We start from the raw sequence: 21,918 nt of genomic DNA, 5'->3' as shown, positions 1-21,918 counted from the left end.
GTTGCTTCCTTGCTGCGAATGAGGTGCGGGACGGTCGTGTAGTAGCACACATCATCTATTACGATGTGCATGTAATTTAGGTACTATGCCGGTCGCATCATGCATCGTAAGTTTGGCAATGTCATCAATATTGAACGCTTATTCTAAGGGACTATCACCCGTCCGAAAATGCATACTATGTGAGTCGGGTGCAAACTCGACCAGTCGCGGCTGCTGTCGACTTGCCACGGTTTTCATATTGGTTAAGACACCTCTCATAATCTCACAGCCTTGTATGAATGTCTGACACTACAAGGCTTTACGTCCAAGCTAACTCATCATCGATACATATATCAATTACTGATCACCGTCTGCTAGTAGGCGCATCGAAAGGTCGTACTCCTTGCCCGATCAAGAGCAGATCGTTCGTACACGACATCATTTCCACAGTTCTGGAAAGCGAACGCGTTCGAAGATTTGCCGATCATCACACGAATGGCATCGAACACGATCTACTACTACTACCGAGCAACTACGTGTGAGAGCACGAGTACTCGAGATCTTGACCAAATATCTGCTCGGCTGGTCAGCGACGCTCACGAATTCGAAAGTCTGGCCTAACAGACCGGGGCAGCATGCATTGCATGAACATGGGAGTGGTGTTGTCTAGAACCCCCTCTCCGGCTTTCTACCGAGCTGTACCGAGTCGACCGAAGAGAACATCTACCGAAAACTTTGCGATACTCGTCCGCCAGGCGTAACCTGCATAACCATAACAGCAAGCGGAGCTACAAGTACTGATAATGTTCCAATATGGCAGGAGTAGTGTTCCAGGACGTTACGCCGTGACTCGGAGCTATTTCAACACATCTATGCGGTACCTTCAATTATGTACCAGACAGGGTTCTCCACGATTCCTCCACAAACTGTTGTGAGTAGCTCGGGTAGCGGTTAGCCTCTTGTGGTATACCTATACTTGCCGAGGCGTGGTCACACCAAGCACTACAAGCATAGTCAAGTCAGTCGTGGCAGCTAAGAGGAGTCCGGGTAATACATCTTGTTATGGCCAAGTCGTGCTCGCACACGGCATCTGGCCCTACAGTCTGCTTGAACATCTGTACTGATTCAGTGGTCTCGAGTCGAAGAGACTGACTGGGAGTCCATCGGTTACACTCTGGTTGGTAGAGAAAGCTCGAATAGTCCTGTGGATAGTAGTGGTGACATGGTGTCCCACGGAGGTTTTTTGATATACATATCGTCCTCTTCTCCTCTCGAATACCGTTCCCAACCCATTTCCACTACTCAAGATTCCTTTTCGGAGCTAAGTGGTCACAATGGCAAAGACAAAGAAGCACTTCAATGCTTACAACTTCTTCATTAGCTTTCTGGTATCGTGTGGACAGCTGGCATTTGGATATCCTGCCTCTATCATTGGCGTCACACTAGCACAACCGCCGTTTCTTGTCTATATGGGACTTCTTGATCCTACCACGGCCACATTAACTCCTCATGCAGATCAGCTCATTGGTGCTACTTCAGGCGTCTTCCAGGCCGGAGCATTTATCAACGTCTTCATTGCAGGATGGATTTCAGATAAATGGGGTAGGAAGGCTGGTTTCTACTGGTGTTCGTTGCTATCTTTGGTAGGTGGAGCGATGCTGTGTGGCAGCGTGAACATCACCATGTTCATCGTTGCTCGCTTCATCGCAGGGTGAGTGACTCCTTCTTGACCACCTACCAAGGACCATCTAACACACTTGATAGGGCTGGCAGCTGGGGTTTCTTGTCAGTGACTCCAGCATATTCCGCTGAACTCGCTCCACCTGATCTACGTGGACTCATGGTCGGGCTGAACGGCATCAACATTGCTCTGGGTTACGGTCTCGCTTCCTATATGGGTCTCGCCTTCTTCTACAGTGATGACCCCGTAGCACAATGGCGAGCGCCCCTAGGTATTGCATTAGTGTTTCCTGTCCTGATGATCCTGATTTGCTTCGTCGTACCAGAGTCACCAAGGTACCTATTGATGAAGGGGAGAGTAGAGGAAGCCAGAACCATCACTATGAGGCTACATACGATGAAGGGTGATCCTGATCAGGAGTTTGCGAGAGAAGAGTTCTACCAAATGTCCAAGCAAGCTGAGGTGGACCGCAAACTAGACCCAGGCTGGATCGAGCTCTTTCGACGACCATCTTATCGCAAACGATGCGTTCTGGCGATGTCGTTCGCTTTTATTGGACAATCGACAGGTACGTAACTTGATCGATTATAGCAAAGACATTTTGTGTCTGTCATTTACTAACAATAATTTGCTAGGTGTTCTCGTTTTAAACAATTATGTACGCCTTTCCGGAGATGTCGATTGCTCTTTATCATTCTGATTGAGCACAATGAATTATTCTTAGTTGCCATGCTAATGATATGCAGGGACCAACCATCTATGCTGCCCTTGGGTACGATACCGAATACCAGCTCATCTTCCAATGTGGCTGGATCAGCGTTGGCATAATCTTCAACGCAGTCGGTGCTCTTATCATGGATTGGACAGGCCGCAGACCCCTTCTCTTGCTTGGTGTCGGTGGCTGTTGTGTATCTCTCATCCTGGAAGCTGCAATGGTCGCTACATACGCAGAGACGAACAGCGGTAACTCGGCCGGTCTGCAGATGGGTGTAGCAGCCGCTTACTTGTTCCTCGCTTTCTACAGCGTCGGTGTAGATGTTGCAGGTGTTGTGTTCTACTCAGAGCTATTTCCCAACCACATCCGCGCTAAGGGTATCGCCCTCAGTATTGCTACGATTGCTTTGACAGATCTCGTCTATCTCCAAGCGACTGCGACTGCTTTTGCTAACATTGGCTGGAAGTTTGTGAGTATTGAGAGATAGCACGCACTTTGATCGGAGCTAACTTTTTGTACAGTACCTACTTTTCATCATCATTTCTGGGCTTGGCACGATTGCTGTTTACTTTTTCATACCTGAGACTAAAGGCATTCCATTGGAAGAGATGGCAGCCGTGTTTGGAGACACGGAAGACATTGCTGTGTACTCAGCTGATATTCACCTCGATCACAATACTCATGAGCTATATGTGGATGAGCATGGGCAGCAGCAAACACGGAGAATAGCCACAGGAGAAGAGGGTGCAAATACGTATGAAAGTACCGAAAAGAAAGAGGCAGCACACGTCGACAAGGTCTAGTGCGCCTCGGGTCATTGTCGAAGCAGTGAAGACCATCTTCTTACCAAAGCATGGAAGGACAGACGACGAATCTCAGCCAAAAGCCATGCGATGGTGGACGATCATCAGCCATGCAGGCGTGGTCACTCACTCTATAGTCACGGTAGCTGCGGCGCTCATATGGCTGTACTGTCTTTCCGGTGATGATGTGTTATCATCCAACCCCAGACCTGAAGCTTCGACGAGAGTCGTTGTAAAGAACGAGGTCATTGAGTCGGCGGAAGACCTGGGAGGATCGAGCGTTAACAAAGTGTACTAATAAGCTGGGTCATTCATCAATCGTCCAGCAGAGGGATGATAATATGCAACGTGTACTCTGTTCTCGTTTGGAATGCTCCTGAAGTCTCCTGCCTGATGTGCTGTGGGCGAACTTCAGGCATTCAGGCAGGTGATGACCGCAAACGTGACAAACGTGACACGCAAAATAAAATGGTTACCCGTTGCGCTGGTGCACTCGACTTTGTGACACTGATGTTGAGTTCGTGGGTTATAGAGGTATCTGGCGGGTGTTGTTGTGTTCTTCCGTACTTTGCATTGTTGTTGATGTCTCTCACTATCCTTGATCTCAGTTTCATTAGTAGCGTGAAGGTATAACTTTTTACGGTAGGAACTGGATTGCGCAATAACAATGTCTCATGGTTTCGAATGCCATAGATAAGGAAAAAACTCCTCGGCCGAGCTGAAAAAGCCTCTCGCAATTTCAAAACTATGCAACCTGCGAGTCCGTTGCCGATTGACCCACATTGGTTAAGCACAGAAGAATACGTTGAATCCCTCCTGACCTTTGTGTCTACCTCAGAGCTCTTCCGCAATCTCTGTGGAGGTGTACACATTCTTGACTTCTTGACGCGCGAGCCGGATTTATACTCCTGGGTCCTGCCACAGGACTGGAGAGAGTGGTTCGAAGATGTCGATGTGGAGGATGTGCTTGATTTGCTGTTGAGGGAAGACCTGGATCAATTTGCTGCTCGAGGGTCTAGTCTTGTAGAATCCAGATGGCGAAATCACAAGTTTCCACCCGCCAGTCTAATTGATTATGCGAGAGACGTCCGAAAGCATAGCTTGAAGAGGGAACTTCAATCGAGAAGAGCTGAGTCGAAATTGGGAACGGAAGCACTGCCACGTCACATTGCTGTGGGTATGAAGCCAAAAAAGATTCACGAAGTAATGCAATTTGCAGCATTTGTCGAGGACCTCTCACAGTACATCCAAGACAGGAGCACTCACGTGAATGACAACAGCAAAGGTGAAGTTCTAGGCAATGAGAAGGCTAATCGTATTGCCACAGGTACGCAGCTTAACAGCGAAATTACTGTCGTTGATTTCGGTTCCGGTCAAAACTATCTCGGTCGCACTCTAGCATGTCCGCCATACAACAGGAAAGTCATTGCAATCGAGCAGAGACACCATAACGTTGAGGGAGCGAAGGGCATGGACGTGAGTGCTAGGCTTGCGAAGAAGGAGAAGAAGATGATAAACAAGAAGGAGTGGAAAGCACAATGGCAAGCCAGTAGAGGAAGAGAACTGGCTCACTCACCAAAAGTTGTGGAAATTGTCACTGGATCAGGTTTGTCGGAACAAGAATTGCAAGACATAGAAAGCAGGATACCGCAACTGCCACTGTACGATCTGTACGAGCGACCAGTGGAGGCCATTCCGCAGTCGCGGCAGGACCCATTGAGCAACGGAAATGTCGAACTATCGACTGATATGCAGCAGAAACCCAGCAAGCACGATCCGCACTTCCAAGAAGTACAAGATGAGTCAATCGGTACAGGCGCTATCGAATACGTCGAGAAAGAGCTGTCCTCAGGTGACCTTCAGGACATTCTCGCACCTACCTGTCCACCGCTTCTGGTCGTCAGCATACACTCATGCGGCAACCTTACACATCACGGTCTTCGTTCTGTAACTTTAAATCCGTCAGTACAAGCTGTAGCTCTGATAGGTTGCTGCTATAATCTTCTTACCGAACGACTTGGTCCACCAACACACAAGCTCCTAACACTTCGATCGAACCATCCACGATTGGAAGCTACCAGCTCCGCCTTTGATACGCACGGCTTTCCGATGAGCAGAAGGCTCGAAGAGTTTGAGTATCCCATCAACACGACAATGTCTCGCAGCAACGAGTGTCAGCAGGCTAAAAGCCTGGATCGTGAAGGGCAGAACATAGGTACCACCAGCCATGGCGTGCGATTTAACATCACAGCCAGGATGATGGCAGTACAAGCACCTCACAACTGGGGTCCCATGGACAGCGAAGAGTTCTTTACGCGTCACTACTATCGCGCTTTACTTCAGCGAATTTTGCTAGACTTGGGAGTGGTCAAGATGGCACATGTAAGTTGTCAGGACGACATCGAGGTGGCTGGAGGCACACTAAGCGGCAAAGACAATAACGGCACTCCATTGATCATCGGTAGTCTTAGAAAGAGCTGTTTCTCGAGCTTTATAGCTTATGTGAAAGGAGCTGTACAAAAGCTTGTGGCAGATCCTGTTCATGGGCCGGAAATCCAGCGAAAGACTGGTTGCCTCTTCGAATACAACGACAATTTGATACACCAATATGAGAAGGACTTCAAGTATGCTAAGAAACAACTATCGGTGATTTGGTCGTTGATGGCTTTCTCTGCTAATGTCGTTGAAAGCACTATTTTGGTTGATCGATGGTTGTGGTTGAAAGAACAAGATCAAATCCAAGACGCATGGGTAGAAGCGGTGTTTGACTACAAGCAGAGTCCAAGAAACATGGTCGTGGTCGGCCTCAAGAAGTGAACCACAGGGAACAGGGGTCCACTTCAGACCCTTGAACAAGGTATTTGATTGGCAGATTCGACGTGGCACCAATGAGGGCACGGCGTATTGATTATGAGTTCGCTCAGGCTTTGAGTCATTTCTATTCAAGCAAGCCTCGAAGCAAACTTGAACTCGTGCTGTATAGCCAACTCAACTCAATCTTGACGTATTGCAACGAAGAAAACAGCCAAAATACTCGCACAATGTCAGAGATTGAAGCCAAACTCGAGATGAGGAAACTGAAACCCGAAGAGACACCACAGTCGCTAGCACAAGAAGGTTATAACTCTTCAGCATACAGATATCTCGACTGGAATTCGTCACTCGAAGACGATCCTCGTGTGGAATGGTTGCAGAAGCTCTTCGATCGTCTCTGGGAGAATGGCGCACTAGATTTGTCAACGACAAAAGCTCTTGATCTAGGCTGTGGTGCCGGATCATCAACACTGAAACTTGCTCAGACCTGTACACACGTTGTTGGAGTTGACATCTCTTCAGCACAGCTAGAGCTAGCGAAGACGAAGCTGAAGGACGCCGGTGTGCCATCAGACAAATACGAATTGCTGGAAGCAGATATGATGACCCCTGAGTTTGCGGATGGCTGTTTTCATGCCATCTGTGCCTTCTACAGCATAATCCATCTGGGTCTGAACGATCAGCGGACACTGCTAGAGCGGATATATGCCTGGTTAGAACCTCGAGGGTTGCTGCTGTTCAATACTGCTGCTCAAGCTAGCGCAGCGGAAGGTGAGGTTATGGAAGGTTGGCTAGGCATGAATGCATTCTGGGCAAGCTTTGGTCAGAAAAGAGTGCTTGAAGTGGTGCAGGAGATTGGTTTCGAGACGGTTGACAGCGATGAAATTGAGGTTGAAGGTGATTCTGATTTCACCTGGATCATTGCGAGGAAGCCGGCGTCAAATTGATCAAATCTGCTGGCACACTAACCACTCCGAGTCATGGTCAGTTGCCGAGCCTCTGCCACGGCTACAGGATATTCGTATCAACTGTAGTAGCTCAATAGGTGGTGGTAATGTATCACATCCCCGCTTCTCCTCATCTATCAAGAACATGCAGCAGCCTTGCCTTCCTTCTTGATTTCTCCACTTCTCCACTTCCTAGGATCGGGGTAGAAGTGACTGAAGTACTTGTGCTAATCCACGTCTCAGCTAATGAGGCAACAAAACTTATACCACGTTGTTGCCAGTTCAATCATATACCAAAACCCTCCACTAAGAGCCAGAGCTCAATCTACCGTAATAAAGCTCTTAACCTGAAACCATCAGCGGCGCCCCTTCCCCTAGACAAGATGCCACCAACCACAATGCGAGCCGTCGTACTCAAAGGCGACTTCGAGGTACCCCATCTCCATCCCCTATCCACCTCACTCATTCACTCAAGCCGAAACCAACTAACCAATCAATCACTCCCCAGGTGGCCGTCGAAGACCGTCCATACCCCAAGATCCAAAAACCGACCGACGCGATTCTGAAAGTCTCGTCCACAGCTCTCTGTGTAAGTAACCAAATGTAATCGCGCAATCGTGCAATCAGGGTGGGGTTTATTGTGTGCTGATGAAAAGAAACTCAGGGATCGGATCTGCATTATTACCGCGGTCATCTCAAGTGTCCGCCGAATTTCATCTGTGGTCATGAGTTTGTGGGTTCGGTTGTTGAGAAAGGGGATGATGTTAAGGGGTTTAAGGTTAGTGTTGGACCGAACGCATCTGAGGTCAGGTGGTTAAAGGCTCACGACTTCAACAGGAAGGCGACAAAGTCGTAGTCCCCTTCTACACCGCCTGCCAAGAATGCTACTTCTGCGTCCGTGGTCAAGCATCTCGTTGCTCCAAAGGCGAGCTCTTCGGAAACTCTGTACCAGCAAATACTATCGACGGCGGGCAGGCTGAGTATGTTCGAGTTCCACTTGCGGACACTACTTTGGTGAAGACACCCTCGAATATCCCGGAGGAAATGCTCGTGCTCATGGCGGATATCTTCCCCACGGGCTATTTTGCCGCGTCACGATTTCTGAAGAATTTGCCGCAGCGGGATAAGGATGAGTACACGACTGTGGTCATTGGGTGTGGGCCAGTTGGTATCTGTGCAATTACTTGTGCTCTGACCATGGTGAAGACGGTATATGCTATCGATAGCGTGCCGGAACGACTGGCAGAGGCAGAGAAGATAGGCGCGATTCCTATAAACCTGAACGACAACCCGGTCGAGAAAATCAAAGCCGCTAGTGGAGGACGTGGAGCAGATGTGGTGATGGAGGTTGTGGGCCACGCCGATGCTTTCATGCTTGCATTCGATATGATTCGTCCTTGGGGTCAGATCTCCAGTATTGGTGTGCATACCGAGCAGCTGCCGTTGAATGGCTTGTTGTGCTATGGCAAGAACGTTACGATGTCGTTTGGTCGATGTCCCGTGCGGAGCCTGTTTGAAGAGGCGCTGGAGGTACTTGTGAAGGAGCAGAAGAAGGTGGCGTTCTTGTGTGGGAAGACAATGAGTCTAGAGGATGCCCCGCAGGCTTACAAGGACTTTGAAGCGAGGAAGGTGCACAAGATTGTGTTCAAGATGCCGGGTGAAGAGGTTGGTGGTGCAGTTGCGGAAAAGGTCTGATGATCGTGAAACGTAGATCATTCGATGCAATGACAACTCCTCGCCAGGTTTGGGGCTCTGATTCCTTTCGGAGACTTTGTGTTTGTGGCAAAGCATACTGTTTCACTGAAACACATCGGCCCATGTTATGTAATGTCGGAAATGGGATATTTCAATCCGCACATTCAGCCAACATTTTCTGAAGTCGTTCCAGAAATGGTTCTTTATAGTCAATATTCGACAAGGATTTTTTACTCATCAGCTGCGCAAATTCGTCTGAAGACAGGATCCGGCATCCAAAAGATCTCAGTCGTTTACCAAGCTGCTTGTCATTGGTCACAATTGTGACCTCCTGACCGACCTCTCGTGCCCATTCAGCCTGAGAAACTATGGTATCGTCGCCTGCATTGGGCACCAATCGACTGGTGTTGGTAGCGTGTACAGCTCGTAACCATACTTTGTCGTTGGTTGCGATGCCCTCCTTCACACCAGTTCGGAACTGTTTCTCGAAGACTAAGACGACCTCAAGCTCGGGCACGATCTCTGATTCGTCTTGCTGAGCAGTCGTTCGTGCTTGATCTTGTTTCAGAGCCTTCTGCAGGTCTCGATGCAAATCTCTCCCAGCAACGACATGGCTGAACCATTTGTCAGTCTGAATGACACCAACAAGATTGGCCACATCAACAATCAACACTGGGTGGGAACCTCTAACATCAGACTTCTCTTCTGGCAAGCGCCCCACGTTCTGGGTGCGAGCACTTTCCGCTGCCTTCGGTTCATGTACTGCCTCGTTTCTGGGATTAAGCTGCAAGTTCTGTCGTAGAGAATTAGAACGACGTCTTGGATTGAAACTTTTCTTAGTGTTCTTCACGCTGATATCGACGTCTCCCACTTTCCGCACTCCTCCAAAGTGTGCGTAACGTGAGAAGATGGACGAAAAGCCAGTATGTTGACTGTACAGCTCAAATGTGTGTTTTTGGAGCCGTGGATATGCCAGTCGTCTTCGTATGGAACCAAGAGCTCTCACATGGTGCATTTGCTGATGAGTTCTGTGGCGACCAACCTACATTCCTTTGAATTGAAAACAACCACTCACACTGAACAGATAAGATAGAGAAACGATAGATACACGTAAAATCAGCTTAGAGTTAACGTGATGAAAAGGAGAATCGTAGCATGCAAGTCCAGAGCGAGGATGTTACGGTTCAGCATTGGGCCTAAAATGTTTTCCGCGGAGCACTGTACTCTAATTTAGGTGGAAATTTTGAAGCCGTCAAACTGCAATAGACACAGCCACAACCTCGCATTACGAGTAGCATCGAGGGAGGTAACATTGACAACGGATACAACGTTGTTGCGAGTTGTTCCTTATGAACTTAAAGCAAGCACAAAAAGTGGTTGTGGCCGAAGTACTTTTGTGCAACGGACGCGCATCGAACGCGTCCGGGCTATGACGACGATGTGGAGGCATTGAGAACTCAATGATCAGCTTGAGGGGACGAGGACAAGCGAAGGAGCAGGAACTAGTAGGATGAGATAGGTCACTAGACGATTTCAAGGATAGCTTTTCGCAGAGATCACGAAAGCGAGAGCAAGCAAGATGTACACGGTCTTTGTTCCCTACAATAGTCTATCAATGTTTGGTGTAATGATAGCGATGCCAACACTTGTATGCTGGCAGCAAGCCACCAACTTTTAGTCTCCCCCAGACCTCGAGTCGATTTGCTAATGTCATGGCAGCCTGACAACTGTGAACGTGTATCCCGCTTGAATGTACCTAATCAGTGTTGAATGAAGTGGGCTTGAATCGTACAAATTCCTTGTGCTTTGTTTGACGCTTCTATGCCACGGGTACCAGAATCAGGTTGACCTTCGAGCAAGAGGTTGGCAGTGGTGTGTTACGATAGCCTGTCACGGCGAAGATTTGGGGTGCTGTAAACCACCAGTCACAAGCAATCCAACCACCTCCTGCCGCAGTGGACTGAAGACCAGTGCCGTTCGTGGAATAACCCTCCTGAGGGCCCGAACCGGCGATACTGATAGAGATTGGGTTGAAGGCTATAACCGTTAGTTAGTGACAACGGAAGAGCTGAGAGCACATACCTTGGTAGGGATAAGACGAGACGACAACGGGCCATGGACCGATCGTGTTGCCTTCATATGTCCACATGAGTTGTGTACCGTTCAGATAGAACCAGCTATCGTCAGACGAATCAGCCGACGCGGCCGCTACACCAAGTCCAGCTCCGGTGTGGTATGAGTACACATAGAGCCCCTGCTTGTTAGAGCCACAGTCGTTGATGCCAGGGACCACTTGAGTCTGCAAATAGAATCGATCTGGAGCTTGTCGTACTTCGAGAGGTTGGGCTGTTGTGAGACTGGCAATGGTAAGTACCACAGAGGCGAGTATTGTGGAGAGATGCATGTTTTTTTGCGTTTGTGATGCTGGCAAGATGTTTGAGGCTTTATGAAGTAAGTCTGCAAGATTAATTTCCTTGCGTTGTCCTATATGTGTGCAATCAAAGAGACGTTTGGGTTGGGTAATCGAGTTTGTGCAATGTGAAGAGTAGAAGTAGTAAGTTCAGAAGTTCGTTTGGCGGCAGGCACTTGTCTCGGATGTTCACGTCGCTATCACTTTTGGCAGTAGCGTTAAGAAATGCAGGAGCAGCACTCTCAATTAATGAATCCTCACCGTCTGTAGCTTCCCTCGGAATGTTGCATCGCGTGATGTACACATGACGGCTAGCAGTGGCCAGTGCTTGGAGGAGTCTCCCGAAATAGGCACTGACTTACTGTAGCCGCATGCTGCCGCCTCGGAACAAGACGAATTACTCAGTATTCACATGCCAATATTAGGATAGGTAATTTCTCAGAGGTTGGAACGCGTTACGTTGGTGTTCTTGACTACCTTTGGACAACGCCCAAGCAGTTTCCCATAGGACGACGTAGCCGAAATGCGGGTGAAGGTCGTGGCAGACGTCACTGAAACAAGGATGTTGCAAAACAAGCTCATCGTGCAGATCAAGCGCAACAAGTTCGGTGTGCACATCAGAGCGAGCCCCAGTTCTGATCGTGGCTTGTGCGTTATTGAGAAACTCATGTGTTGTTCTATACTACATCAAGGCGAAATCTTCACTTTTCCAAAACGCTATAGTAAGAAACAAGTCATCCTCCCCACTTCAAAGTCTCTATGATCTATCTTTGGCATCAAAAATATGTGTCCAAAAGGCGCGATAGTGGAAGCTATTGCCCACTTCGCTGATATCACTCAGCTCCTTGGGCGTGAGCGTAAAGGTCACAGTGCGTAGCATGTCGCTCATACGCTGCTCCTTGGACGATGTAGTGATGGCGACAATGTCCTGGTCCAACACCCAGCGAAGCAGAATCTCTCCAGGGTTCACCGCGTATTTCCTTGAAAGCTTGTCAAGAAGAGGTGTCAAAGGTCCCTCGGGCACTTTCGTGACAGGTACTTGTGGAGCATAAGCTGATAGCCGAATGTCCTTGGCCTTGTGGTAGGCAATCAGGTCACCATGCTGAAGATAAGGGTGATATTCAATCTGGTTAATCGCAGGTCGTGTTTGAGCGGTCTCCAGGATAGCCTCGATGTGTGGTTGAAGGAAGTTGCTGACACCAATGGATTTGGCTTTGCCTGAGGCCGCAATCTGTTCCATCGCTGCCCAGGCCTTCTGCAAGATAGTCTTGTCACCTTTCGCATCGAACGGCTGATGCAGCAGGTACAGCTCGACATAGTCAAGGCCAAGCTTTTTCAGGCTTTCATCGAAATGTTCCTGGATATTGCTTGTGGTATTGTTACATTTTGTTGTCACGAAAAGCTTCTCGCGAGCTATACTACTCTCCTTGATTGCCTTGCCGAGTTCCAATTCGGTGTTGTAGACTTCAGCTCCATCAAGATGATAGTATCCCATGCCGATTGCAGTTTTGATCGATTCGACAAGCTTCTTGTCCGTATCGCCAGGTTGCTTCTTGAACCAAGCAGTTCCAGTGCCATAGGCAAGCTGCACATATTAGTGGTGATGGTCAAGATTGTTGAACAGCGTATACATACCACTGGAATTTCATTGCCATCAGGCAGCTTGAGGCTTGGAATCTTCAGGTCGAGTTGTGCCATCTTCCTGAAAGTAACGGTCTTGGACTCTGAGTAGTATCTGGCACAGCAGAAGAATTGTTGCCGTAATGAAGGCTTAAGAAGTCTGAGCGGAATATGACACCTTCTCAAAAACAGAGACTGCTTCGTCAGCATTCAGCGTGTGCTCAACACACTTGAGAGGCTATCTTTAAGTGGACAATTACCAGAAATAGGATGTCACAACTTTGTAGGAGTCTCTACAGATGTCCTGGCACAAGGCTCTAGTAGGATACAGGATTCACTTTCCTCAATCACCATAGAATTTGGCGTACTGCGTAGCAAAGCACAGTCCACGCCGTGCTCGCAGCTTGAAGTTCAGAGTTGAAAACTGTTCGACAGCAGATCTCCGTGTTATGCCCGCTTGAACGGTATGGATGACGTACGCATCGTGTCTGGTACGAGACTCCACCATTTCCACGAATTGATCCCTGGCCGATAACCGTAAAACTGAACCGAGACAATGTCGACGTGTCTAAAGTTGTGGAAAAGAGGAACACCTTGTCCAAAACTCCTTTCCTGATTTGATCAACCGTTTGCTTTGCTCGTTAGCAGCAGGAGTTGCCAGACTTTCCCTTGACCGCATCGTTCATGGTCAGGTTGACGTTCTGTGACTGTTTTGATACATCCCTACCTATACCAACACCGTAACTCTTTACACCACTCCTTCGATCGTTAAGGTCGTATCTGCCTGCTTCAATGTTCTGGTATATGCGCTCTGCGACTTCTAAGAAAGCTCTTTCGACGTTCTCCCCGCTCTTGGCGGAGGTTTCCACGTACTTGACTATGCCTTCTCTTCTGCACCAATCCTCAGCTTCTTCACGAGTGACCGCTCTCTTGTTGCCTCCGTCCAGATTCGTAGTATGATCGGCCAGATCCAACTTGTTTCCAACCAAGACAATGACAATACCCTCCTCAGCTATCTGTTTCAGGTCATGTAGCCAGTCAGTGACGTTATCAAAAGTGCTCTTTCGCGTGATATCGAAGACGAGGAGAGCACCACTTGCGCCTCGGAAGTAGGATCTGGTAACTGATTTGTATGTTTCCTGGCCAGCTGTGTCCCACAAGGATAGCTTCATCTTCTTTTGAGCGTCTGGACTAACAGTCTTGCTAGCAGCCTGTACTTCGGCATTGCCCGCATTGATTCCAAGCTCGGCGTTGGCAGGAGGTCCTACTGGAACAACCCTCGACCCAAACTCAACTCCAATGGTAACATCATGGTTGTTGCTAAAGCGACCTTCGCAGAGGCGTGTGGTCAAACTCGATTTCCCAGTTGAACTATCACCAATACAGACGAGCTTAGCAATGTAGTTCCATGGTAACGTTGGCTCTTTCGTATATACAGGCATGAGCTGTTGTGTAAGTACAATGTAGCAGGACAACACTGAGCCGAATTGCTTAGGATACAATAGTATAGATGTGACGGTCGACAATCAAGCAGGTAACGAGCGTGGACGACTGCAAGACAGGTCAACGACAGTGTCAAACAAGTGAAATATTTTGTGGCAACTGACTGATCTGAGATGCGACGATGGAAGAGCCGTGCTCAATCACGCGAACGGCCACGCTTAAGCGGTTACACTTCCCATTTTAGTGGCAGGCATCAACTTGGTTAGGTCGCAGTGGGCGCTAAGGCCGCCGGAAGCAGGCTACAATTGAGACCGTGTAACTAAGGTGCTGCCATCACCACAACCATACGTGGTCACGATTCTAAACTCTACCACATCAGCTGCTCTCTGTCGAATATCGAACTGTCATATTCTACAATTTCCAAAGTCATTACTCTGTCTCCTAATCTGAGCCTTGTCGCGTGCCTGAGAAGCGGTCACCCACCTCGATCATCCTTATCACTGTCGGAGCCCGAGTTAGTGCGCCTGTGAACCATTCAATTAGCTGCCTAAGGGCAGCATGTTCTCTGAATGTATGTCTGCCCTGCCGGGTATAGAAGTCAGCTAACATGTTTCTAGACGCTTCTCGCTTCCTAGCACAATCACAATCCCGTATCGGCTTCGCGACCAACGACGATCGCAGTCCTGGCCACCACCGAAATCAGAATCCCGCTGCTTGGAGATCGGGAACTGCCTCTAGGTTAGGCGCAAACAGAGGAGGAAATCCCTACAACCCAGCCTCGTCTCAGATATCAAATTTTCCCTTTGCCTCGCGTTTCAATCCTCAGCAAGCACCTCTCTTCCACAGCGCCGTCGATGAGTTCCGGGAAGAGAATGATGAAGAGGAACATGAGCGCGAGATAGCCGATTTCTATGCCCTACAAAAGTCTAGGCGCCAGCTAGGCGGCAGTGACTTGAAAGAGTCGGGGGCAAGCAGTACATCTAGCACAGGCGAAGTGGAACAGTCAGCAGAAAAGCATGGTGGTTATGGCAGAGCCGGTGGCATTCGCTCATCCTGGAGGGGAGGCAGAGCTGGTGAGAGGAGTAGGGGACCTCATATGGAGGATCTGACAGAATCTGCCGAGCTGGACCAAAGTATGAGGAGCGACCCTGCCCAGCTGAGTGAGGTTCGACTCGAGGACACTATGCGGAGCGAAGCCGACGACGAGCCACCCGAAGACCTGGTCGACGATCCGCCTTCTGTTCAACAACTACGCCAACCATATCCCGAATCAGAAGAGGCAGACGAGAGCGACCGCAGGCATCTGCTAAGAGAACGAGCAGAAGTGACTGAGATGGATGCTACCATCGCAGTCACACGATCCCCTGCTGATCCCGTTCGGCACGACATCTTTTTCGGTCACCTCTATCTGCTTGCTCTGGCAGGTATGTTCGCAACCTGGTTCGTCATCTTCTTACACACCGAAGCTCCCAGCAAAAACAAACCTCTTGGTGACACCATCTACACCACCCTACATGGCTCATTCCATCTCCTTGGTGTTTACACTATAGTCTCAGTGTTTGTCGGCCTTTTCTGGTTGGCTGCACTTCGATCGTACGTTCGCCAGCTTGTGTTTGGAACTCTAATCGTTGTGCCAATCATTCTGTTCTCATTCTCATTGTATCCGTTCATATCGAGCTTTCATGGCAGATGGAGGGGCCATTCGGCTCAAGACAACGCTATGCGCTGGAGCTCGCTTTTGCCCTTCATCATGGCCTCGTTGTGGGTTGTGGCAGTCATCCGAGGTCGATTAGCCATGCAGAAGGCAGTGTCAATTGTCGAGTTTGCGACTAAGATTCTGGCTGCTAATCCAGCTCTGCTGCTTGTTGGATTTACCACACTGGGAGCCATCATTGGCTTTACCTGGATTTGGTTGTCCATGTTCACCAGGGTCTTTCTTGGAGGTCATCGGGTCACTTCAATGGTCATCAGGTTTGCCATTGACACCACAACTTGGTGGATCGGGATTTACTTCATTCTGGTCTACCTATGGACCATCAGCATACTATTCGGACTACAAAGGACAATAACCTCTGCCACAGTCTCGCAATGGTACTTCCATCGTCTCGCTGTTCCACAGCCGACCTCGCAAACCATTGTCAAAGCCGCCGTCATGCATTCCATCACCACCCTCTTCGGAACCGTCTCGCTGTTCACAGGCCTCAGCTTACTGGTACGCCTACCGCTCTTGGTGCTACCGAGAAGACTGACTATGTTGTTGAGCGTTGCTATGTATTCGTTCATACCCAGCCCAGTTGCAACATTGATCAACCCATTATCACTTACCTATGCTGCCATACATTCGCAGCCGTTGGCCGTTAGCTCACGTGGTCTCTCACAGCTACATTTCCTAGCACCTAATGATGCGACTACCTCATTACATCCGAACACCTTCAATCAGCGTAACAACCGAGACGGCTGGTCAGCCGATGCTGCGCCATTGCTGCCATACAGACTGTCTAAGCTGCTGCTTCATGCAACCCGTTTCATCATGTGCCTTGCCTTGGGTTTCGGGGGCTGGGTGTCAACGGCGAGAACATTGAAGTTAGCAGGGACCGATGGAGTACGAGGTAGCCTTTACGCCTATGTCGTTGGCTTAATTGCAGGTGCAATAGGCTGGGCTGTCTTAGGTGCCATGGAAGGAGTGCTTGCTTGTATAGTGGACGCAGTTGTAGTTTGCTGGAGCAGTGAGGTTGGGAGTAGTGGCAATGGAGAGGTACGCTACTGCCGAGAGGCTGGGTACCTGTTTGGTAGGGACGAGGATGATCGACCAGTAAGTCTAGCATGAAAGACAATTTAGCAAGAGTGACATAGAGGCTGCTGCATAATCTAAGACTTATCGACCATATCTATTCTTACGGGTAGTTCATCTACAAGTTAGCCCGGTACGTTGGCTAGATCTCTCTCTCACTTTGCTGAAAACGGTAATATTCACAGACTCCTAACATACCCGGGTAGAAAGCCCCCTCTACTTGTATATTACTGGAGGTTACGCAATCTCTCAGTGCAGACAGGCCAATGATAAAGCGGTTGTTAGTCGGCTATATCTGCGAATGTCCACTGGCGAACTGGCGGAAACAGAGTGCAGAGCCGCAAGAGCTATTCGCCAAGATCTGCCACGCCGGCTCCGATTCCACCTTGGCGTGTCGATCTTCTCCTCCCTCACCTTTGAGAGTTTGTCCTCCGTCATACGTCTTCTTATTTTATCGAGTTAATTGCTTGTTCGAAATTGATGCTACGCCGGACACATGAGGAACTTCCATTGTCCTGATTTATACAAGTTGTGTCTTTTTGACAAGACAAAATGACGTCGACTACCCCAGCTTGAAGCGGCATAACCTTGGGGCTACCAGGAAGGTACGCTATCTATGGTTTTGGAAACAAGAAAATGTCTGCCAATGGGAATGACTACTTGCTTAGCAACTGCCACGCTTCTATCGTGTGGAAACCCGCTGTGGAAAGTCAGGACTAAATTCCAGCGAACATTTGCCAGATGACGTTGACCCACGTTGCATTGCTGAGTAGCGCTTCATCAATATGGACCATTGTACTTCTGTCTGCTTGACATAAATGTTCTACTCCTTCTCTGTTACTTCTTCCCAGCAACTCTAACACCAGGAGAATATATTGACCTTCACAGCGTTCAATGAATGGCTAACATGGCGAATTCCGCGAGGTCCTCGACCGTAGCGGGTGACATACCCTCGACGAATTTACCATCAATTCCGAAGGAGGAAGCATTTCATGATGACTCCAAGGTACCTTTCCTCACGGCCAGGACGTTCCTCATGGCTGTCCTTGTCTCGATGGGCGGGATATGTTTCGGATACGACAGTAAGTGACTTCGCACACCAACACCAGCCCTTTCCTCAAGCATTGTGCTCACCTACCCGGACCCATTTCTGAGCTAACTGCTGTCTTAGCTGGTCAAATTTCAGGCTTTTTACAAATGGACAACTTTCTCTACCAGTTCGCTGACAACCGTGAGACTCTTGAACTCAGCGATATCCGCACTGGTCTCATCGTTGCAATGCTCTCGATCGGAACCTTGATCGGTGCTCTGATTGCTGGCCCAGTAGCCAACAATAGACGGCTAGGACGAAAGTACAGCATTTGCCTTTGGTGTGTCGTCTTCTGTCTAGGCAACGTGTTTCAGATTGCCGCTCAATACCCATACTGGTGGATTTTGATGATGGGACGCATCATATCTGGTTTTGCTATAGGTGGGTTGTCGGTCATGGTGCCAGCATACCAGGGCGAGAGTGCTCCCACCCACGTCCGAGGAGCCATCGTTTGTTGCTACCAGCTCTTTATCACTATCGGTATTCTACTAGCCTACTTGATCAATTTTGGTTGCGTGAACTTGTCCGGTCCTGCTCAATGGCGAGTTCCTGTTGGAATCAGCTTCTTCTGGGCTTTCGTACTCGGTGTTGGTATCCTATTCTTCCCTGAAACACCAAGACATGACTTCCGGCATGGAAAGGTCGAGCAGGCCACGAAGAGTGTTGCAAAGTTTTATGGTGTCAGCACGAGACACAAAGTTGTCAAGAAGCAGTTGGATGAGATGCAGCAGAAACTCGAGATTGAGTTGCAAGGTGGCACACCATCGGTCATGGAGGTTTTTACTGGACCACGAATGTTGTATCGTACATTGCTCGGCATCACTATTCAGGCACTCCAGCAAATGACAGGTAAGTCGACTTCATGCCGTCGGATTCAAAGACTGTGGTAGCTAACAAAGACTTTCTCCAGGTGCCAATTTCTTTTTCTACTATGTACGTACACTCGGCGCATTCGCAACGCATCACACTTACTGACTGATCCAGGGCACTACCATCTTCTCCTCCGTCGGCTTGAATGACTCATTCGTCACACAAATCATCCTGGGAAGCGTTAACGTAGTCACCACCTTCCCTGGACTCTACATGGTAGAAAAATTTGGTCGTCGATCATGCTTAACCATAGGTGCCGCCTGGATGTTCATGTGCTACATGGTCTTCGCATCCCTAGGCTACGCCGCCCTCGAGAACCCAGACGGCACAAACGACCAAACTGTCGGCATGGTCATGATCGTGTTCGCCTGCCTCTTCATTGCCGCCTTTGCATCAACCTGGGTAAGTCCATGAAATCTCCCTCCTTGCTCCCAATTCATCCACGGCAGCACTTACTAACTCCCCAAACAGGGCCCCATGGCCTGGGCCGTAACCTCAGAGATCTACCCCTCCCGCTACCGCTCCGTCTGTATCGCCCTTTGCTCCGCCTCAAACTGGACCTTCAACTTCTTCATCGGCTTCGCCACCCCCTTCATCACCAGCGACATCGGTTTCTCGTACGGTTACCTCTTCGCGGCGTGCAATTTTCTCGCGGTTCTGGTGGTGTTCTTCTTCCTGCCGGAGACGAGCGGCAAGTCCTTGGAGGAGATCGATACGATGTTCTTGATGAGGGTCAAGCCGTGGAAGTCGAGTAAGTGGGAGGTGCCGGAGGGGGAGACTTTGAGTTCGACGGACAGGAGGGCGTCGGATGCGTATGCGGAGAAGAGGAGGGCTTCGGAGGCTTCGAGGAGATAGGGAAGTATAGGCTATAGGTAGGAAGTAGAATTTGTGAGTGAATTTATGGAATGGTTGAATGGACAATTTTGTACCAAATTGTGTCCGCTTTAAATTTCGCATGCTGCTCCTGTCGTCATGATGGTCAGAAGCATTAAAACAATGTGATCGTGCATCTCGTCTTTTGAGGCTCAACTATTCAAGTACATATTATATTCCCTTATGCAGTCTTACATCCACAAACACAGCTTCCCACTCGCAGTACCCGCAGCTATATAGTCCTTCGTCGGACGAAAAACAGCCACAGCCGGCACAGCGGTGATCCCCTCCCCACCCAACTGAGCCAACTGCTCACCCGTCGCCGAATAAACATCAACAAACCTATTCATGTTCCCTATCACGAATTTTTGAATCCCGTCCTGTGGATGTCTCTGCCACTGTGGTCTCAGGATAGTGACCCACCTCCCCGTCTGGTTGTTATGCGATATCGTGACTTCTGGCTCCATCACTTCAGGCGGGAGTGTATGGCCTAGTTTCCATGTCTGCATGCTCTCGAGTTTTTCGGTGGATTGTTTGATTTTGAGTTTGCGGGAGGATGGGGTGGTGGTTGTTGGAGCGGGAGTGACGCCAAAGGAGTGGATTTTGATGGTGTCGTCGTAGGAGGAGGTTGCGACTTGGCCGGCTGTGTTGAAGGCGGCGTGGGAGACGCTGAGGCGGGATTCGTGTTCGCCGACGAGGGTGGGGAGGTTCTTAGTGATTTTGCGGAGGTCCCATAGTTTCATGGTGCGGTCGAGCGATGCGGTTGCCAGGTAGTGTGGTGCAAGGGGGTTTAGGGTGAATCCGCCGATCTTTTTATCGGAGAGCTCGTACATGACTGTGTCGGAAGAGGGGGTTCTGTAGTCGTGGAGGCCGAAAGAACCTTGTAGTGTGGTGAAATAGATGGTGTTTGGATCAGTTGCTGACATGTCAATGCCGGATACTGGCGAGTCTTCGAGCTTGTCCTTGGGTCCGTAAACCTCGACGGCTACTTGCTTTTGTAAGTCTATGCTACGTATGGAGGAGTCGTAAGAGCCCGTGAACAAGGTGCCTGGATTGGAAGAATGAGTATGCATAGAAGATATGGTGCGTGTATGTGGCTTGATGGTGGTTATGATAGGGTCTGGGTAGTCATCTTCTTCGTCCTCGTCATCGTCTTCGTGCTTGACGGCCGAAACTTCAGGCTTTTGCGATCCATCTACTATACCCAAATGCCCTAGCTTGTCTCCCATGAAGACAATTGGCTTTTCTTCGGTTGGGTGAAACGATGCCGAGTATATTCGCTCGGGAGTTATCTTAATCCTGGTCGGCTCCCAAGCATCCCATATTTCCAAGCCGCTCATTTTCTCGCGTAAGGACTTTAGCTCTTTGTCTGTTGTCTCCTTGATTTCCTCATCACCAAAAGTTCTTTCATTTGGCCTTGCGACAGGACGAAGGAGGGAATCTGAGCCAAAGAACCCACTAATGCCACCATTGACAGTTATGTCTCCCAACTTAAGGTCGTCTGTCCTTCGTTTGCGACGCTCGATATCGCGTTCTTTCTGCTCTTCGTACATTTTCTCCTCCTTCTCACGCTGGACTTCGCTGTCTGCCTGTATACCTGCCAACCGAGACGATATCCTACGAGGAGCAATTTCTTCTTTCTTGATCCTTTTCGCAGGTGTGGATTTGGACTTTGACGACGCTGGACGTTTCGCAGGCTTCGCATAGAGCCCAGCCTGGGCAGCATTTTTCTTGACTGCAAGCTCGGCGAGCAATTTGTCGCGCTCAGCAATATTGGCCAGTCGCTGCTTTTCAAAATCCGAAGGCTCTTCCGGAGCAGCTCTTTTTGGTGGCATGATGTTGAGACCCTATTGTGGTCGTAGCAGTTGTGAGTGGAGGGTCTTCAGTGTGCGCAGGATGAGTCCTGTGCTTAACGCGAATCTGGAAGGGACGCGTCGAGCGAACGCGCTTCTGCGTCATCAGTTTATCGGCTATCGAGATCTCCATTTCTGGCGTGCTCTGGGCTTGCAGGGACCGTAATACAGATTTAGTTTGCCGGGGTTTGGCGTGTTGTGCGGATCCTTCCCAGAATCGACGCGATAGAGCAACGTTCTGATATGCGGGAAGCTGCCTCGACTGATCGCACTTTCCACAACCTCTCGTGAGTCAACCATGGAGATATGTTGCCTGGAGTTATCTCTTTTATGC

At 49.3% G+C, this 21,918-nt stretch overlaps 11 protein-coding genes across 11 annotated transcripts; 6 read left to right on the top strand and 5 right to left on the bottom strand.

Annotated features, from left to right (window-relative positions):
* Positions 1-1,313: 1,313 nt before the first annotated feature.
* Positions 1,314-3,178, top strand: LTR64_004757 (uncharacterized protein; the record flags this gene model as incomplete). The annotated part of the gene is made up of 5 exons (XM_064899101.1): positions 1,314-1,690; positions 1,744-2,228; positions 2,296-2,318; positions 2,407-2,844; positions 2,897-3,178. The coding sequence occupies 5 exons, from the start codon at positions 1,314-1,316 to the stop codon at positions 3,176-3,178; spliced, it is 1,605 nt and encodes a 534-aa protein (XP_064755058.1).
* A 747-nt stretch (positions 3,179-3,925) lies between these two features.
* LTR64_004756 (uncharacterized protein) lies at positions 3,926-5,995 on the top strand (the record flags this gene model as incomplete). The annotated part of the gene is made up of 1 exon (XM_064899100.1): positions 3,926-5,995. One exon carries the CDS (start codon positions 3,926-3,928, stop codon positions 5,993-5,995), a length of 2,070 nt encoding a protein of 689 aa, XP_064755057.1.
* A 224-nt stretch (positions 5,996-6,219) lies between these two features.
* On the top strand, positions 6,220-6,939 carry LTR64_004755 (uncharacterized protein; the record flags this gene model as incomplete). The annotated part of the gene is made up of 1 exon (XM_064899099.1): positions 6,220-6,939. The coding sequence occupies one exon, from the start codon at positions 6,220-6,222 to the stop codon at positions 6,937-6,939; it is 720 nt and encodes a 239-aa protein (XP_064755056.1).
* A 383-nt stretch (positions 6,940-7,322) lies between these two features.
* Positions 7,323-8,634, top strand: LTR64_004754 (uncharacterized protein; the record flags this gene model as incomplete). Its single annotated transcript, XM_064899098.1, has 4 exons — positions 7,323-7,370; positions 7,448-7,528; positions 7,604-7,717; positions 7,777-8,634. 4 exons carry the CDS (start codon positions 7,323-7,325, stop codon positions 8,632-8,634), a joined length of 1,101 nt encoding a protein of 366 aa, XP_064755055.1.
* Positions 8,635-8,785: 151 nt separating this feature from the next.
* On the bottom strand, positions 8,786-9,649 carry LTR64_004753 (uncharacterized protein; the record flags this gene model as incomplete). The annotated part of the gene is made up of 1 exon (XM_064899097.1): positions 8,786-9,649. One exon carries the CDS (start codon positions 9,647-9,649, stop codon positions 8,786-8,788), a length of 864 nt encoding a protein of 287 aa, XP_064755054.1.
* Positions 9,650-10,453: 804 nt separating this feature from the next.
* LTR64_004752 (uncharacterized protein) lies at positions 10,454-11,038 on the bottom strand (the record flags this gene model as incomplete). The annotated part of the gene is made up of 2 exons (XM_064899096.1): positions 10,454-10,671; positions 10,717-11,038. 2 exons carry the CDS (start codon positions 11,036-11,038, stop codon positions 10,454-10,456), a joined length of 540 nt encoding a protein of 179 aa, XP_064755053.1.
* Positions 11,039-11,801: 763 nt separating this feature from the next.
* On the bottom strand, positions 11,802-12,742 carry LTR64_004751 (uncharacterized protein; the record flags this gene model as incomplete). The annotated part of the gene is made up of 2 exons (XM_064899095.1): positions 11,802-12,629; positions 12,680-12,742. 2 exons carry the CDS (start codon positions 12,740-12,742, stop codon positions 11,802-11,804), a joined length of 891 nt encoding a protein of 296 aa, XP_064755052.1.
* A 265-nt stretch (positions 12,743-13,007) lies between these two features.
* Positions 13,008-14,106, bottom strand: LTR64_004750 (uncharacterized protein; the record flags this gene model as incomplete). The annotated part of the gene is made up of 2 exons (XM_064899094.1): positions 13,008-13,207; positions 13,392-14,106. The coding sequence occupies 2 exons, from the start codon at positions 14,104-14,106 to the stop codon at positions 13,008-13,010; spliced, it is 915 nt and encodes a 304-aa protein (XP_064755051.1).
* Positions 14,107-14,665: 559 nt separating this feature from the next.
* On the top strand, positions 14,666-16,934 carry LTR64_004749 (uncharacterized protein; the record flags this gene model as incomplete). The annotated part of the gene is made up of 2 exons (XM_064899093.1): positions 14,666-14,678; positions 14,725-16,934. 2 exons carry the CDS (start codon positions 14,666-14,668, stop codon positions 16,932-16,934), a joined length of 2,223 nt encoding a protein of 740 aa, XP_064755050.1.
* Positions 16,935-17,805: 871 nt separating this feature from the next.
* HXT5_1 (hexose transporter hxt5) lies at positions 17,806-19,713 on the top strand (the record flags this gene model as incomplete). The annotated part of the gene is made up of 5 exons (XM_064899092.1): positions 17,806-17,980; positions 18,070-18,837; positions 18,899-18,921; positions 18,973-19,260; positions 19,330-19,713. The coding sequence occupies 5 exons, from the start codon at positions 17,806-17,808 to the stop codon at positions 19,711-19,713; spliced, it is 1,638 nt and encodes a 545-aa protein (XP_064755049.1).
* A 209-nt stretch (positions 19,714-19,922) lies between these two features.
* Positions 19,923-21,566, bottom strand: LTR64_004747 (uncharacterized protein; the record flags this gene model as incomplete). The annotated part of the gene is made up of 1 exon (XM_064899091.1): positions 19,923-21,566. One exon carries the CDS (start codon positions 21,564-21,566, stop codon positions 19,923-19,925), a length of 1,644 nt encoding a protein of 547 aa, XP_064755048.1.
* Between the last annotated feature and the right edge of the window lie 352 nt (positions 21,567-21,918).

This window comes from Lithohypha guttulata (assembly GCF_036872675.1).
Source record: "Lithohypha guttulata strain CCFEE 5908 chromosome Unknown scaffold_3, whole genome shotgun sequence".
Lineage (NCBI taxonomy): Eukaryota > Fungi > Ascomycota > Eurotiomycetes > Chaetothyriales > Trichomeriaceae > Lithohypha > Lithohypha guttulata.
This window is presented reverse-complemented; position numbering and strand designations above follow the sequence as displayed.